The 16776-nt window shown below is 44.5% G+C and overlaps 1 protein-coding gene across 2 annotated transcripts in view; it reads left to right on the forward strand.

The window, feature by feature from the left end:
- The first annotated feature begins 1269 nt into the window (after positions 1-1269).
- The window catches only part of MEIS1 (Meis homeobox 1), a 139511-nt gene continuing 124004 nt past the window's right edge, over positions 1270-16776 (forward strand). Inside the window, exons 1-6 of one of the 2 annotated variants that reach the window (XM_064364187.1) lie at positions 1270-2004; positions 3882-4108; positions 5985-6126; positions 6709-6759; positions 7556-7606; positions 9039-9185. In XM_064364187.1, coding sequence (XP_064220257.1) covers positions 1993-2004; positions 3882-4108; positions 5985-6126; positions 6709-6759; positions 7556-7606; positions 9039-9185 — 630 coding nt within the window. In that variant the 5' untranslated portion in view covers positions 1270-1992. The remainder of the gene's footprint in view (positions 2005-3881; positions 4109-5984; positions 6127-6708; positions 6760-7555; positions 7607-9038; positions 9186-16776) is intronic. The other variant, XM_064364186.1, reaches the window with a different exon arrangement.

Below are 16776 nucleotides of genomic sequence, written 5' to 3' on the forward strand. Positions count from 1 at the left end.
AGTGAATAGGTGTTAAAGTTAAAAAAAAAAAAAAACAAAAAAACAGTGGCTGATTGGAGCCTCCGAGTTGTAGGTACGGGCAGCTTTTGTCTGAAATCTCAGCTCCCGAGGAGGATTTCTTTTTCTCTGGCACTGGGAGGTTTCGCATAGCCAGGTTAGGGACGGGGAGGACGAGTGCGGGAAAGGATGTCTGGGGTGGTGAGGGCAGGGCGTCGCTGGAGAAAGAGCTCGGGTTGGGAGGGGGGGCGCGGGGCTTCTCCAGGCCCGAGAGAGACAGAGGCTGGAGCCCCTCGGCGCTTCTAAGACAAAGGCAGCGGTGGCCGCAGCCCGAGACTAGTAGTCCGGCAGCGTCGCGCCGCGCCCTGAGCGCACGGCCGCCTCTTCTCGAGGGGGTCGGAGAAAGCGCCTCCCTCCCCGCGGCTCCCCGGCCCGGGCTCCGCCCGCGAGGACTAGGGTGCTGAGAGCCCGCGCCGGGTTTCGCTTTCCGGCGATCATAAATAGCTTGGTGTTTGTAAACAGGCACGGGGGGCACAATCCCGGCGCTCAGCTCATTGTTCCCTCCCTTCCTCTCTACTTCGCGCAGGACGCCTGGGTTGGGGTTGGGAGCCGCCGGGGTTAGGAGGTGGGGGAGTCTAGACCCCAAGTGACAAAATGCGAGTATTTCCTTTCCCCCCCGCCCCCCGACCCGGCGTCCACCTCGAACAGCAAAGAAACCTCTAAGCTGGGTCTGCCGAAAGACGGAGCCACCTCCACCCCACGTTCTCAGGACTCTTTAGCAGAGGCTTTCCCAGCCCGGCTTCTCCTCCTCCTCCTCCACGCTCTCGGTTTGACTTTTCTCCTTGCAATGTTTAGTTCTGAGAATTCAGTACTTTGCGCATCACCCTCTACCCCGAAAAACACTGGCAGACCCCAATAATTTCGAGGAAAGTCATGAGGTCTAGGCGCGGAGCCCTGTGCAAAATAACTCCCACTTCTGCCGGCCGAGCGTTGATTCCCAATTTATTTCAAGAGAGCGGGCTTTGGGGAGAAAGTCTGCAGGGGGAGGGAGATAAAAGAATACTGAAAATAAAGCCGGCGGCCAAGGGCTACTGCCTGCGTTTGTGTGCGTGTGCCCTGGGTGTGTGGTGTTTGTGTCTGGGCTTGCGATTTAATGGAGCGCCTCTCTGCCTCTCGACTGCGGCCGGAGCTCGCTTCGTGCACCCACCCCTGCCGAGGAGCCTACTTGCTGCAGCCCAATGCATTGTGTAAGACGCGACCTGTTATGGCCACCACTACTTCCGGGTTCTAGCATTCTGGTCGGAATCCACCTCTCCGCCTGTGCAACACACACTTTACACACGCATGGGGACTGCAAGCGGGCAGCATCGATCGTGGCTCCTTTAAGACAAACTCAGACAGACATTTTTTTTAACCCTCCTTCTCTAATCTCCCTCCAGTGCAGCACTTGCAAAGAGGGAGAGAGAGAGAGAGAGAAAGAAAGAGAGAGAGAGAGAAGAGAAAAACTGATTAGAAATTAGAACTGATTCAAGGGAAGCGAGCGCTAGGGCTTTGTGCATTTGAATATTAACATTTGAGGTGTTCTGACCAGAAGAAGACAGAGCGGATGATCATTCATTCACCACGTTGACAACCTCGCCTGTGATTGACAGCTGGAGTGGCAGAAAGCCATGAGATTTGGTAGTTGGTTCTGAGGGGCGCTCTTTTTTTTTTTTTTTTAAACTGATTTTTGGGGGAGAGAAGATCTGCTTTTTTTTTGCCCCCGCTGCTGTCTTGGAAACGGAGCGCTTTTATGTTCAGTGACTCGGGCGCTTTGCTTCAGGTCCCGTAGACCGAAGATCTGGGACCAGTAGCTCACGTTGCAGGAGACGTTAAGGGATTTTTCGTCGTCCTTTTTTTTTTTTTTCCGGGGGAGTTTGCATATTTGTTTCTTTTCACACTGGCCTTAAAGAGGATATATTAGAAGTTGAAGTAGGAAGGGAGCCAGAGAGGCCGATGGCGCAAAGGGTACGTATTAAAAAACAATTGTGGAACTCAAATGTGAGATTAAATTGAAACGTGGCCGAAAGACACTACTAAAAAGTTTCCTTTTTTCTCTCTCTTTTTAAAACTGAGGCTCCTAAAGCCGTGGCCTAAAGCGAGAGGATTTATTCAATGCATTTGTAGACTTGTGTGTGTTACTTGGAGTTGTTAATTAAAGGAATCAATTTATCTGTAGATTCCTAAGCAGCAGCTATATAAATAAAAATGCAAGCTCAAACAGTCATCTGCTTAAAAAAAAAAAAAAGCTAGATACCTAATGCTATAATTTGAATGTTCATAGATCAGAAGTTTAAAAGTTATGTTTAAACTAAAATATGCAGCTGGAAACTTCTGATAGATATGTTATTGATTATGCTCATCTTTAATATCACTAGAAGTATTTAGCTTTTTAAAGCAAATAACTTTGTCCTAGTATAGCCAATTTTTTGATCAGCAAACATCTTTTTATAATAATTTCAATTTGTATAGATTTGTATTCAAGGGAATATTTTGCAAGTTTTTCTTAGATAAGCCATGTACTAATTGGATACTAAGCACACAGTTACTCACTTTAAAAATGCAATACTAATTTCCCCATATTTCTTTTTCAATGGAAATGCAGTGAGAGTAAAGTGAGACAATGACAACCCAACTGAGGTAGTTTCTTAAAAGAAAGGGGGGTCTACAAAAAGCCTGCCTGCATAATTTGTGTCCTGGCCCTCAAAGCCCTGTTTGCAAAAGAAAGTTACTAGGCTGACATATTTTTCTTTACTCCTTTGGTTCAGGCAAATGTCAGCGTTCTTCCGAACTCTTTTCACACCTCTGGCTTTAAGGAGATGAAAGTGGCAATTCCTCCTTTCTTTGAAAATCATTTCACTCTCAGCGCCTCCAAATCTTGGGAAAATAACTTGCCTGGAATGAACCAATTAGAAAAACCTAAATAGCTAAATTTCACACACACAAAAATAATGACAATCAATTTGAAAGTAGTTTTGGGTTTTGTTTTTTTTTTTTTCTGCAAGAGGAAGATGGGAGGTTTTCTGTGCATTTGCTTTTGAATTTGCTTTAAATCTGGTGAGTAACATTTGCCTCCTTGACTTCTAGTCTGGAAAGAAAGTTCATAAGAGTAAATAAGAAAATAGAATATTAGCTGCTTCAACTGCAGATTTTCTTTAACTTTGGGGAGGGGGGATTGCTCAATTCTAAATTCAGCTCTGATATTCAGGAAAAGCTATCCTTCTTTGAGTTTCATTTATAAGGGGTCAGTTAGTTTTATATAATTTAGCAAAGTTTGTCTTGGAAAGCAAAAGAAATGCAGTGTCTTTCAGGACTGCCTAACCTCATGCTGGCAGGGAAATAAAATGAGAAGCCTGTCTAAATTCACGTGCTTGGCGTAGCTGTTCCCATCGTAACTTTTTTTTTTTTTAATTCCCCCTGATGTGAAGGGGCTGTGAAAGTAGGCAGGTTTGCTGCACTGTCCTGGCACGTTTTATTATTGTGATTTTGAATTTCTTCCTCCAGAGACATGCCCGTTTCACCTTCCACCCTCAGGAAAATGCTTCTCTTTCTCTCCTTTCTTTCTTCCTTCCTTGCCAAAGGAGGCTGAATTTCTGAACTAGTTGATAGGGACACAAGTTAGAGCAAGATCATTCATCCCAGGCGAGTCTCACTGAGAATTCTGTCATTTTTACTTAAAAATCTCTTTTGTAAAATAAGAAAACTCAGCTTTAGAGATGCGAGGCCACCGAATTCCGGGTGGAAGGATCCAACTGGACTGACCTTATATAAGCTCGGTGCCTTGCGGTTCTCCCATTTGCCCGCCTGGCCTTCTGAACCTTCTTTCTCTCCTGTTTGTCATGCAGTACGACGATCTACCCCATTACGGGGGCATGGATGGAGTAGGCATCCCCTCCACGATGTATGGGGACCCGCATGCAGCCAGGTCCATGCAGCCGGTCCACCACCTGAACCACGGGCCTCCTCTGCACTCGCATCAGTACCCGCACACAGCTCATACCAACGCCATGGCCCCCAGCATGGGCTCCTCTGTCAATGACGCTTTAAAGAGAGATAAAGATGCCATTTATGGGTAGGTACAATGGGCAAGGTTAAGTAGTTGAGACTCAATGCTTCCCTCTTTCCTTGTGCCCTTGGTAAGAGGAAAGTCAGAGTTCTCTGGATTGGAGGTACATCTTTCGTGACTTTTCCTTCACATTGTATGGAGAATTTGGGGAGGCAGCCTGCCATCCCCGAAGCCCTCCATCTCCATACACACTCTGTGCACACCCAGTGCTCTGCTCCACCATGGCACTGCCCGCAAGGGGGTCCCAGATCAGGAGAAGTTGGCTAAAGGTCCCTTGTCCCCCTCTCAGACTCCCTCAGCGGCTAGAGTCCTCCCTCGCTTGATTTTTTCGCCCGAGAGCGTTAGGGGTTTCTAAATGTAGGCGCCTTTGTGTTGGAACCAAACTTTTAGTTTAAGGGAAAATCTCTTTTAAGCCACTGATTGTTCTGACTTGCTAAGTTTACTCAGCAGCCTTATGCTGGCTCTGCCACTGCACAATAAAACCAATGCAGGACAGTTGCAGGTCAAGCAAGGGGGAACATGTTTTGCATTTAGGGAGTTTGACCACTGAAGTCAAGGAGAGGTGCTTGCTCTGAACTGTTACACACATTCAGAAACTTCTAGATATTTTAGCACTTTGTGCTCAAAGGTGAAACCTGCAGGATTTGGAAATAAGAAAATTCCGGGCGTTCTTCCTCGGAGGTTTTCTGGCTGCGGTTTACACTGCTTGATCTCCTCCGCCATGCAATTAGACCCTGGGCTAGTAGAATCCTTTGAAACTCACTTGTGCCTACTGTGTGCCGATACATTCGGGGACCTCTTTTTACTTTGCAGAAACTTTGATTTCTATTTATTTATTTGTTTATTTTTTAATCAGGACACATTGACCCTCCCCGGCTGGAAAAAAATAAATTTTCTTTTTGCTTTATTTTCTGGTCCCTTGTGCAATGGGCTTGTTTAAATCCCACCGTTCTGTCTGCAGCGTTAACTGCAAGTGGTTTAGGCTCCGGGACAGAACATTTGGGGAAGCTTTGAAAAGGACCCCAAACTGTTAAATTCCCAGCTGGGTTGTGAGAGCTAATAAAAGACTTGAGACACCTCCTTGGGCATTAGAAGAAGCTTTTCTTTCCTTCTTTCTTTTTCTTTTTTATTTTTTTCTTTTTTATGGGCCGAGACAAGAGACATCTAGGCCCCTCGCAATATTAGCTGCTTTGCCACTTTGCAGAGACAAAATGAAAGGCTTTACTGCAGGAACATTTGAAGGAACTTTCTTTGGGGGGCAGTGGGGGCCATCCGCGAAGGGAGGGGAGTGTGTGAGGAGCTGAGGAGGAGCCTCCGGGCTCTCCGAGGGCCTTGGGGTTGAGATCCGTAGGTGCAGCCCGGTGACAGTCGGTCCCACGGCCATGGACGTCCCTTCCCCAAGTTAGCTGAGCGCCTGCCACCGAATCCCCCGAGCCTGGGCTTCGCACGGCTGCCTAGGAGGAACCCGCTGGAACCAGCCCTCCCTACCCCTCCGCCTGGCGCCTTTCTCCTCCACCGGATCCTGGATGTGCAGTGGAGGGGACGAGGGCTTGTCGGGTGGGAAACTTAATTCAAAATGGCTGCTGGAAACGCTGGGGTTTTATTCGTAGCAAATGTTGCCAATTTCTCCGGCCATATATGCTAAACCGATCCTCAGATACCGTCCATGGCTCAGGGCCTCCGACATCAGGGCTCCAGGAGGAAGGGGAGGTGAGCGGTCACCTGGCCGCGGGGCGGGGGGGAGGAAAAGGAGAAAAGTAGATGACACAATCGGAGAGGGGGTCTGCTCCTCTTGCTCCTCCGGCTGTTTTTCTTGGGCACCTTTTTCTACTGACTGGGGACTAACCTTTATGTTGTTTGTGACTGTTGTATTTTCTTGCAGACACCCCCTCTTCCCTCTCTTAGCACTGATTTTTGAGAAATGTGAATTAGCTACTTGTACCCCCCGCGAGCCGGGGGTGGCGGGCGGGGACGTCTGCTCGTCAGAGTCATTCAATGAAGATATAGCCGTGTTCGCCAAACAGGTCAGCAAAATAAATGTTAAAAAGTAAAACAAAAAGAGAGCCCCCGCCCCGTCCCCAACACACACACACAAACACTCACACACACACACACACACACACACACACACGGCAAGCTTCAAAAGTAGCCAGCACATAGTCCGCCCTAAGCCAAGCGTGTTACCTCTAACCTCAGATTTTCCTTCTGTCTGAGAGTCTCTTCGCAGATAACTTAAAATCACCCATTTGCATCCCCACTCACCCTCCAGAAAGCAAATGCGGAGAGCTCACTGCAAAATAAAATCGAGAACACCACGGTTGTGACTGCTGTGGACTTGGCGGGCTGAGCAGCCTTCCCCGAGAAACCGTAGTTGCTAGTAGAAGTAAGACTCAGCTCTGGGCTTGTTTTCAGCTTATTTAATTCACACTGAAGTGTTTCTGCGCGGGGACGAACTCGGTGTCACCGGGTCCCTCCCGGAGGGTTACATCCTGCCCCCAATAGGGTAATGAGGCAAGAAACTAGGAAGGTGACCAGATTTCAAAATTTTCTTTCTTTTTTTCTTTTCCCTCCCCTCCCTCTCCCCTCTCCTTCTCTCTTGTATTTAGATTCGCGCAGAAAAACCTCTATTTTCTTCTAATCCAGAACTGGATAACTTGGTAAGAGCGGACCCCTATTCCCCTCCCCCCTCGGCCCCCTACCTCCCACCTCCAGCGCCCTCAGCTTTGCTTTGAGAGCCCTGAGATTTCTAGACCGGTCTTCCCGTGCCTGCAGGTTGGCTGCAAATGTTTCTGTCCACGGACAAATGGTCCGGGACAAGATCCCGGGGAAATAAATTCATCTCGAGAGGGGCCGGGCGAGCCGGCGCGGGGAAACGCGAGCTTTTGTTTTTTATGACAGCCGGGCTGCGCAGCTCTAATCAGCGCGGGGATTTATCTCCCGGCCTGTCAGCGTGTGTGCTAAAACTTTGCGGACTTCCCAGCCCTTGAAGTCCCATCACGAGGGCAGCCACTGGACAAGAGCCCCCAAGTAACCAGTTTGCCTGAAAGGTGTAAGGAAGGCAGCAGAAACTTTGCAGTGGGAAAAGCCACCATTTGAGGGCCATTTGGAATATTTTTCTGTCCACTCCTTCCAAAGAAACATCTAGTCCAGTATTGTGGCCCTTTTCGGGTAGAGTGGGGCCAGTGGGACTGAGAAAGGGGAGACCTATGGGGGACGAGAGTGTTTATGATCCCCACTTAGATGCTCTGTTGTTGTTTTAGCTATTTTTTTCTCCTTAAGAAATATAAACCTCTAGATGGTACCCAGTTGCTGCTATTAAGTTTTAGTGTTATTGCCATAAATCAAAATAACTCTATTTACTGGTGGGAGGGGTGGGCTGGAGATAGTAGAGCTGTGACAGCCAGTTTTCTGTAAGCCAGGAATGGGGTGCTCATTGTTTTTATATCTTTGCAGATGATTCAAGCCATACAAGTATTAAGGTTTCATCTGTTGGAATTAGAGAAGGTAATTTCTCTAGCCTCTTTTCCTTTTACTTACCCCTTACCCCCACATACACAGGGGGGAGGGTTCGGAATGGCTGAAGTTCAGGCTTCTGAGACATTTGCATAAATGTCTTTCTTTCTAGTAATTAATGTCAAGGCCAATCTTATCGTCCATTTCTCTTCGCAGTTTAATTACAATTTCAGCCACTAAAACTGGGATCACAAACGCCCTAGCCTTGTATTCATTCTTAATAACTTGCTGGCTTTGTGTAAATAGTTGCAATTCTGTACATTCCAGCTGATGTTTAGAATGCTGCTGTGAGGTTGCTTCACAGGTTAATACCTTTGTGGTATTATCCTCTTACTCCTCTTCTTTGCTGCCTCAGAGGAAGAAAAAAGTTTTGTTCAGTTGTAGTGAGTTTCTGGAAGACAGTTGTGAGAGCAGCAGCAGATCAGACACATGGGAGAGGCAGAAGGGGAGGAGGAGGAGGAGCGAGAAGGAGTCTGGAGGAGAGTGGTGGGGAGGCACATTAAACATTTTGCAGAGACAAAGCAGAGTTGATAGTTGTGTCAATTTCTTGAATCTGTGAATCCTGCACACATCCCACCTTAACACTCAAGAAAGGGTGTGGGATAACATGATTTTGCTAGCTGTTCTATAAATCTCAGCAATAAAAACTTAATGCATTGTAATTCAAACTAACATTAAATTGCAAGCACACTGGGGTTTCTTGTGAATTTTTGCATGTCAGTGATGCCTGGGTCCTGTAGGGAACCTGGGCGCTTACACCTAAATATTTTGAGGCATTCGTTCTTCTTTTTGTAATAATAATAATAATAATAAGTTGATATGGTTTGTGGCTCTATGTTTTCTCATATCATGAGTGCTGGCAACTTGGTTTCCTTCTATTTTTTTTAAAAGAAAATATTCTAAAATATGATCCTTAGAGATAAAAACCTTAATTACAAATATAATAAGGACTTGGGTTGTCAGACACATAACCTATGCCACCACAGTACAGGTCTTTTGGAGAATATACGTGCGCGTGTCTGTATATATATACAGACATAAGACATTTTTTCCTTAGACACATTGGAAAGGGGTTTATGATAAAGTCACTGGATGAAATTAAATAGTTTACCTTAAATGTCACCTACACAGGTCACCTCTCTAATGACCACAGCCCCAGGAGCAGATGAATTTAACACGGGTGTTGAATATGTTGTAGCCTGTGAATCATCTTGTCACTGTCAATTTTCTGGGATATCTCTATTTTGCAAGAAAAGAAAGTTATTCCTAATTCTGGATGCGTCTGGGGGTCTCTGGAGGACAATTGCCCTGTGTTTCCCCTATTTGGAAGTTTGGATCTCACAAGGGGGGTGTATTGCACTTGTCAATGTCATTTATGCACTCCTGATTATATTCCCATTTTTTTATTTCTGTCATAATGTAGGTACACGAATTATGTGACAATTTCTGCCACCGGTATATTAGCTGTTTGAAAGGGAAAATGCCTATCGATTTGGTGATAGACGATAGAGAAGGAGGATCAAAATCAGACAGTGAAGATATAACAAGATCAGCAAATCTAACCGACCAGGTATGCGCTTTTCAATTTCAACATCCCTGGGAAAAAAAATCTGTATGCATATTGCTTGCTGGGTCACTACCACCTCCTTTTATTATTTGCATATGATTAAGTCCCTTTTAGATACATTTCCATCGAAATGAAAGTTTTTGAATAATGTGGCTATTATTGCTTCATTAAGGCTGGCTCTGGGATTCGACCTGGAGAGATGAGCTTGTAAAAGCTTTGCTAGCAAACTTGACCTGTTTCTTGTCGCTTTTAATTTTTGTCTTTATTTTATTTACCCTCTATAATAATGGGAGTGTTAACTGCCAGTGACCGCCTCTGATTGTAGGGGCTTTGTTCCGGAGCATTTTCCCCCCTTCTATCTTCAAGAAAAGAAAAATGTAGGGTCTGCTTATTTCTTATTTTATTAGGAATAAATCCAAGATAGGTGGTCTAAGGGAGACAGCGAGGATTTGAAATCTAGCAAATGCTGGCTATTTTCTCCCTGTCTATACGGTTCATTAGCCTGTCTTGTCAGTTTTCCTCGGCCGAACGCTTCTAGACCTCACTGAACATTGCTTTGTGTGGTGTTCACTGCAAGCTCACCCATTTTATTGTACTTAGTAGAGAAAATAAGACCAGGCCGAGGTTATAAAAACAGATAAATATAGACTTTTCTCCTCCTTCTTTCCACTCATCCTCCAGCTGGTATGTGCTCTGGGCCCTCTGGGTTGGCAGCTTGTGGACATGTCAGCATCAGGGGCACCCGACGGCTCCCTGGGTGAGGAGGGTGGGGGACCTCGCACCGCCTTTGCTCTCCACTGAAGTCCTTGGCTTGCTGCGCCACCTCCTCTCCTGTCCTCCCTCCAGGCCCTTCTTCCGATGCGTTTCTAAGTGGGGACGACTTTTATTTGGAGTTGCTGTGGGGATTTCTGTCTCTGTCACCCCAACACCGCCGTTTGCTCCCACTGTGCTTCTCTCTCTCTCTCTCTCCTGTGGCTGTATTTCTGGACTGGTTCAAAGGAGTTGCAAAAATGCAATGAAAGTGAAAACGTGTGGAGTGAGTGAGATGAAGCAGGGCTCAGGACGGTTCTGTTGCGAATTGTTGCAAGGCGTCTAGAGATTTGGGTAGCCGGCCTGCTCTGCACCCTCCCATCCTTCCCTCATATATAAGTGAAGGCCCAGAGTTGTGTCTCTTTCTGGCTTGGCACATGAGTCCAGACTTGGGGGAAGAGATCAGCCTGCCTTTGTTAAGCCAAAGACCAGCTACTCTGCAAGCTCTGCCATGATCTCTGTTGGCCAGGGGCTGTCTTATACAGTCCTTGCCGGAGTGCGTGACACCTGGTTCTTGGTGTCATCTTATGGTTTTCTTCTCAACATCATCCTCTTAAAATACATTCTCAGTTTGACTTTCTTTGGCCAACCCCCGCGACACAGGCTGAATTCCTCTTTTGCCCATGGGGAGCGAGGAACAGGCAGAGCAGAGATTTAAAAGTGCCACTGCGCAGGGTCCATACTGTGATCTGGAAACTTGGAACTTTCGGCAGTGTAGACGAGTGCACAGAACACGCAGCGTGCACAATCCCGGTGCGGCCCGGCAGAGGTGGGAAAACTGCTGGCGGCTCTCAGTCCTGGCTCCCGCGGGCTGCCTGGCCTCATATCTGGTTCAGCCCGCCAGCCCTCGCCTAGGAGCTGTTGAGTGCAGATTCTGCTGAGGAACCCTCGAGTAACTGCTGTGGAATAAAAATTGCAATCCAACAAGCCTAACTAGAAAATGGGATTCTAAAAGCTCCGGAGTGCTGGGTACATAAAGCTATTTGAGCAAATTACAAGAATCGCTTAGGGGCATGAATGAAATCAACACTTTAATTGCCTCCAAAATGAAGATTTATACCCCATTTTCTCAAGGAATCATTATTTTATTAAAGTCAAAGATAAAAGACCAAAGTTATGGGAATTTTTTGGACGAGGGAGAGGGGACACAAAAATTAATTTAATGTCATAGTTACCCCCTTCTCGTTCCCTAAACTTTTGTTACCCAATTCCCTTAAGATATGCAAAGATTGGTATGCAATTGTGTTGGGAAAACTTCGCGTTTTATTCTCTTCTATATCTAAAATGAGAATCCTACTTCTGGTCCCGCGGGTTAAGAATGGGCCTCGCAGCTTTGGCTGAGCTCGTGGTGCTGTAGGCCTATGCGCGTGGGCTCACCCAGGTCTCAGCTGGTCAGAGGACAGCAAACCCAAAGTCGGGTTTGAAGAGGGGAGCGCAAATCGCTGGAAGCCTGCGGTACAGTGCCTCGCACTCCGGTGGGCTCCCCTGCCCTGGGGAGGTGAGGCGCGAAGAATGAAGCACCAGGGAGCCTGGTGGGCGCCAGTTTTCCAGGCTGGAGCCTGCTGGCCTGTTCCTCCGGGCCGCTGAACCCCTAGTGCGGCGTCCTGGGGGCCGGGCGGGAAGGATGGCCTTTCCATCTCTGCGAATGCGGCCCAGCCAGTTTGAACCTCCGCAGAGGGTACGCTCCGGGACTGGACGCTTCTCGTGCTGTGAGAGCACTTGGCCTCGTTAGCTCATTAACCCCTCTGTCTCTAGGGCCCGCTGGCGGCACGGTTTATTTTATTTTACTTTTTTTCCTTGGAGGGTGCGAAGACTGCCACCCGCGCGGGGACCTGGGATCGACAAATTTGATACTAGGCGGTATCCCGGAGGGCTAAGTCGGTGGAAATCCACTTGGCCTTGTAGTGTTAGTTTAGTTCTTTCCTTTCCTCTTTCTCTCTCTCTTTCTTTCTTTCCTTTTTTCTTCCTTCTTCCGTCCTTTCTCTCTCTCTCCTTTTCTTCTCTCTTTCTTATTTATTTATTTTTAAATCATATTAAGACACCAGTAGAAGCTGTAATCCCGTTCTTCACCACACTAAGGTTCCTTCCCCCACCCCCAGTCTTGGGGGCCGCCTGGAGGTCCCAGCCGGAGAGAGCCACCTTGGCGGGCTCAAGCCTCCTGGGCGCCCTCTCCTGACCGCTGAGCTCTTGCCTCGGCTTGGACATTTCGGATTCCGGGAGGCTGGGAGAAGCGAGGGGCGCCAGTGGATTCCCGGCCTCGGTGTGGGGCAAGTTCCCAGCTGCGACCGGGAGCAGAGGGAAGGGGGGGCCACGGTCCTAGGCATTGAGTCGAGGATTGAGCCTGCTTGTCTTGGAAGATCGATGCGTGTTCGACTGGAGGCGGGGCGCGTGTTCTAGGGGCCCTTGGTGGATTTGGGGGTGCCAAGAGAGGTTAAGCGGGGAGAGGCCTGGCCACCCAGTTGCTAGACTTTAGGCCGCGCTCCAGGAAGAAGCAGTCGGCTTCCTTCCTAGGCAGCTTCTGTTGCTCGCCACTCTTTGAATCTAAGCATTTCCCACTCCAAGAACGCGTTGAGAGAGAGGGGATAGCAGAGCAGAGTCTCTAAGCCCCTAGGGCCGCCTCCTGGGGTGGCCACGCCTGCCGGTAGCCAGCCGAGATTAGCTAGGTCTGTGCTCTGGCCTCAGAGGTGGCCCTGGCTCTTCCCACAAGCAGCGGGAGGCAAAGAAATGGTCCCTTTGGATTACAGTTTTTATTCAACAGCAGCTCTCTGGGGGGTCCTCGTCTGAATCTGCATTTAGCAGCTCCTGGGCGAAGGCTGTCGGGTTGCACAGGGCGCCCTGTTGCATGTTAATCCAGATTTGCCTCTGATGTCTGGGGAGAAGTAATATGGCTTTCAGAGATGGAACCAGAGAGCCACGCTCGCCAGGCAGGTTAAATGCCAAGTGCTGGCGGGCTCCCGGGGGACGGTCGCCGGGGCTGTGCGGCCCAGACTGGAGCGCCGGGCCGCCAGGCCTCTGGGATCTGGGGCAGGCCGGGCCCAGTGCGCTTTGGTTCCCAAGTGGGCCTGGGAACTCTGATGGCGATTGTTTTATTTCAAAAATGTTGTTTCTGAAGCAGAGTTTGGGTTAAAATTCCTAAAACTGAAGTAGAACTTGACAGAAAACGCCCCCCTCCGAAAAAGCAGGGGAGATTCTTGCAAGGGAGATTTAAGCTTTCCCTTTAGGGGAGGTGTCACAGTCAGGGAAAGGGCTGGGAGAGCAAGAAACAACCGCATGTCCTGCATTGATTGGATCTGCTGCTTTAGAAGCAAATAAATGGGGCCAGCGAATGTTTACTAATACTAGAAATGCCCGCAATTCATTGTCATCCAATAAGAAAACTGGACACAAACAGCGGGAGCCAGAAAATATGCCCCCTTTGTCAGGTAGTTTGTTTTTAAATGCTTCCATTTGGATATATCTTATTTAAATTGTAAATGTTTCGAAGGTTCCCACTTAGTGCCTTAATCTCGAAACCTCTCAGTCCACAGGACTTGGAAGTGATAAAGTCTTAGCATCACCTAACTTTACATTTGATTGCGTTGTGGGTCATGTGATGTAGACTTAATTCCTTTTAAAATATATGTCAAAGAGAAATTATGGCAAGATTCTCTTTAATGATTAAATAATAAGGTGTTGACTGCTTGTCACTACACTGGCTAATTGGGATGTTCATTCTAGGCCCTTTATTACGTAGCACCCTTTGAATTAAAAGTTAGTTGTTTACCGGGTATATTTTTATTGTTACTTTCTGATTGCCTTTTGGTGTGTATTTATGTGTGAGTCGCACAGCAAAGATATATTGATTCTTAATAGGGGCACTTTTAAAACACTTTAGAAAAAACAAGGGGGAAAAAAGTACAGCATGTATGCAGATAAGTTGAGATCAATTACATTGGTAAATGTCTCTAAGTCTAAATGCTAATAATACAAACACATCCTTTTCATAGTTTCTCTCTGTCTCTTTCTCTTTCAATCTCTCTCACAGTGGAAGTCCCCAGTGCAAGTTCCATGAATAATGGAAAGCAATGATACTAATACTACTTTGTACAAAGTAAAGCCTCATAACAGTAACTATTGTTCAGTGATTTAACTAGCTCCATGGCAGTAGGTCATTCAAATAGCAATTCTTCTCCCACCAGAATGACTCCATTGCTCACCATTCTGAAATATATAGAGTAGTTGTGTTACTATAGCTATTGGTCCTAACTTAGAGACCTGTATTAGAAAACATGGAAAATCTTAAATAGTAGAGGAAGAAGAGAAGAGAAAGAAAAAAAAAAGGAGTAAAATATGGGCCTGGCTTTCAAAAAACTAACTGAAATATGCTAGAATTATCCAACTTTGAAAATAAATAAATTTTAAATCATTATGTTTTCAAACACTCATATGTTTGAATTTTTAAATGTTTGTCATAGTCCCAAAAGATTTAAAACACAGCTGTTGCTGGGTGACATATATATTTTATATATATATATATATATATATATATATATATATATATATATGTGTATATATATCTCCGGTAAAACTGTATATTCTTAAAAAACAAAGACTATTTGTGGTCCCATAGTAGAAACTTATGTTTATTAAGGCCAAGCAGATAGACTAAAGTATTACCATGGTGCTTACCATCATAAAACTAGCTTACCTTCCCTAGCTTACCTCACAGGCGGAGTTTGATAAACTATGAAGAATGCATAAAAAATTATATTAAGACACTTCCCATAAATGAAAATACTGTCAACATGAATTCAAATGAAATATTCTCTTATTGGTAATGTTATGCTTTCTATTGCAACAACAATATTTTCTTATGAAACATAAACATGTCAAACAAATGTGAAATGCTAAAGTTTTAATAAATGATCATTTAATCATCATACACAACCAAAGTATGTATACAAAAACTTTTAAAGGAAAGTCGGCATACAGCCAAATTCCTATAGGGACTAACAGGGAAATGATCAAAAAAATGAACATGAAATAAGACTTCCTGTAAGAAGGCCTATAATTCAAAATTATTTTACTCCACTGTCAGGGAAATACTTGAAGGATAGTAAACTGATACAGTTCTCAGTCATTTTTGTTACACAGTCTTAAATGTTTGCAACCGTAGCATTTTACATGGCCTTTTGTGGATTATGATATCTGTCATATTTGAATCAAAGTAGTACTTTAATTTACGACATAATCGAAACAAAATTTTTTGCCATTTCTTCTGAGTGCAAAGAAATTTAATATTTAAGAATTAAAAAAATTATGAGACTGTATTCTTTTGCAAATAAAGAAATAAATATAGAATGCATGTGACACAGTTTATCTGACAGTGTGCAGATGTTATTATAGATTTAAAGATTTTCAAAATCCCAAGTAAAACAACGCTACTCTAAATCCCACTGGGCTTGCTTTTCTTACTAAGCAGGAAATATCAAAATGTAATACCTGTTTAAAAAGTTCGGATCTAAAACATGTAAAATACACTCTCAAAATTTAAGTTTTAATGATAATTACAAAATTTGATTTTTGACATCCTGTAAAACTTTTAATATATTGCTATCCTTAACATTTATGAATAAACCATGAGTGTTTAAAATAAATTTTGAAAAGTTCAAGCAAATGAGTATGTCCATGTAGTGTAAAAGATAAAAGAAAGTCTTCACTGTATCTTTAATTTAACATGCCATGATTTCAGGATTATAGGAATTTAGGGAAGCTTTTTGGAGTCTTAAACAGACTCTCCAGGAAGTATACCTACACTGGGCAATTGCTGGAATCCCCACACTTATAAATTGGACATTTGAATAAATGGTATAAAGGATACTGTGTGAAATAAGTGAGAATATATTTATTTAAATATTTGTCACTAGAATCGAATTTCAGTCAATTTAATGCGTTCAAGTGCACAGAATTAAAGCAATTTGCAACATTTTACTAGACTCTTTTCAAACACTCTTTTGCCAGATAGCATTTCTTAATCTAGAAAATATGTTCTTGTTAAAGGAAAATGCAAGAGTGCAGATATTTTAAATTATTTTATATTCTTGACTTCTTGGTTCAGAATTTCTAAAACTGACTAAAACATACTATCAAGGGTTGACTCTCTGATGGAAAAAGTGCTTATTTGTACACACATTGAATTATAAACCTGTTGTTTATTGGTGTCATGGTTATATACAATCAAATACAAATTATAGCTGGAGCTGTATAGCTGTATGTCAATATGAATGAAGTTTATAATGAAATTGACACAAATTATTTCTATATCTGTTTTTAAGATGTAAAATAACCATATTATGGCTTTTCCATGACATATGTACCAATTTATATGGCATACTCTAATGGAGGATAAATAAGTTGAGAAAAGAATTTTTACCTTATTTATAATTCTCAAAAATGCATTACTACAATGGATTCTCCTCTTGCACTTCATAACTCCATTTGCAATTAACAGAATTTATACTCAAAGAGTAAAGAACCTTGAGTGCACAATGTTATGGTTCTTTAAAAAACTCAAAATCCTGGCATGCGCCTACAGTCTCAGCTAATCCAGAGGCTGAGTCAGTAGGATCACTTGAGCTGAGGAGCTGCCAGCTTGGGCAATATAGCAAGACCCTGTTTCAAAAACAAGACCAAAGAATCCTTAAATGAAATCATATTATTTGAAAAAAATAAAATACCTATTACAATCAATAAGTTTACTAAGTGAAACTTTAAAAATGACCACAACATTATGAGTTTAACAAAT

Source organism: Aotus nancymaae, unplaced genomic scaffold (assembly GCF_030222135.1).
Source record: "Aotus nancymaae isolate 86718 unplaced genomic scaffold, 86718_ANA_hifiasm-v0.15.2.pri h1tg000057l, whole genome shotgun sequence".
NCBI lineage: Eukaryota > Metazoa > Chordata > Mammalia > Primates > Aotidae > Aotus > Aotus nancymaae.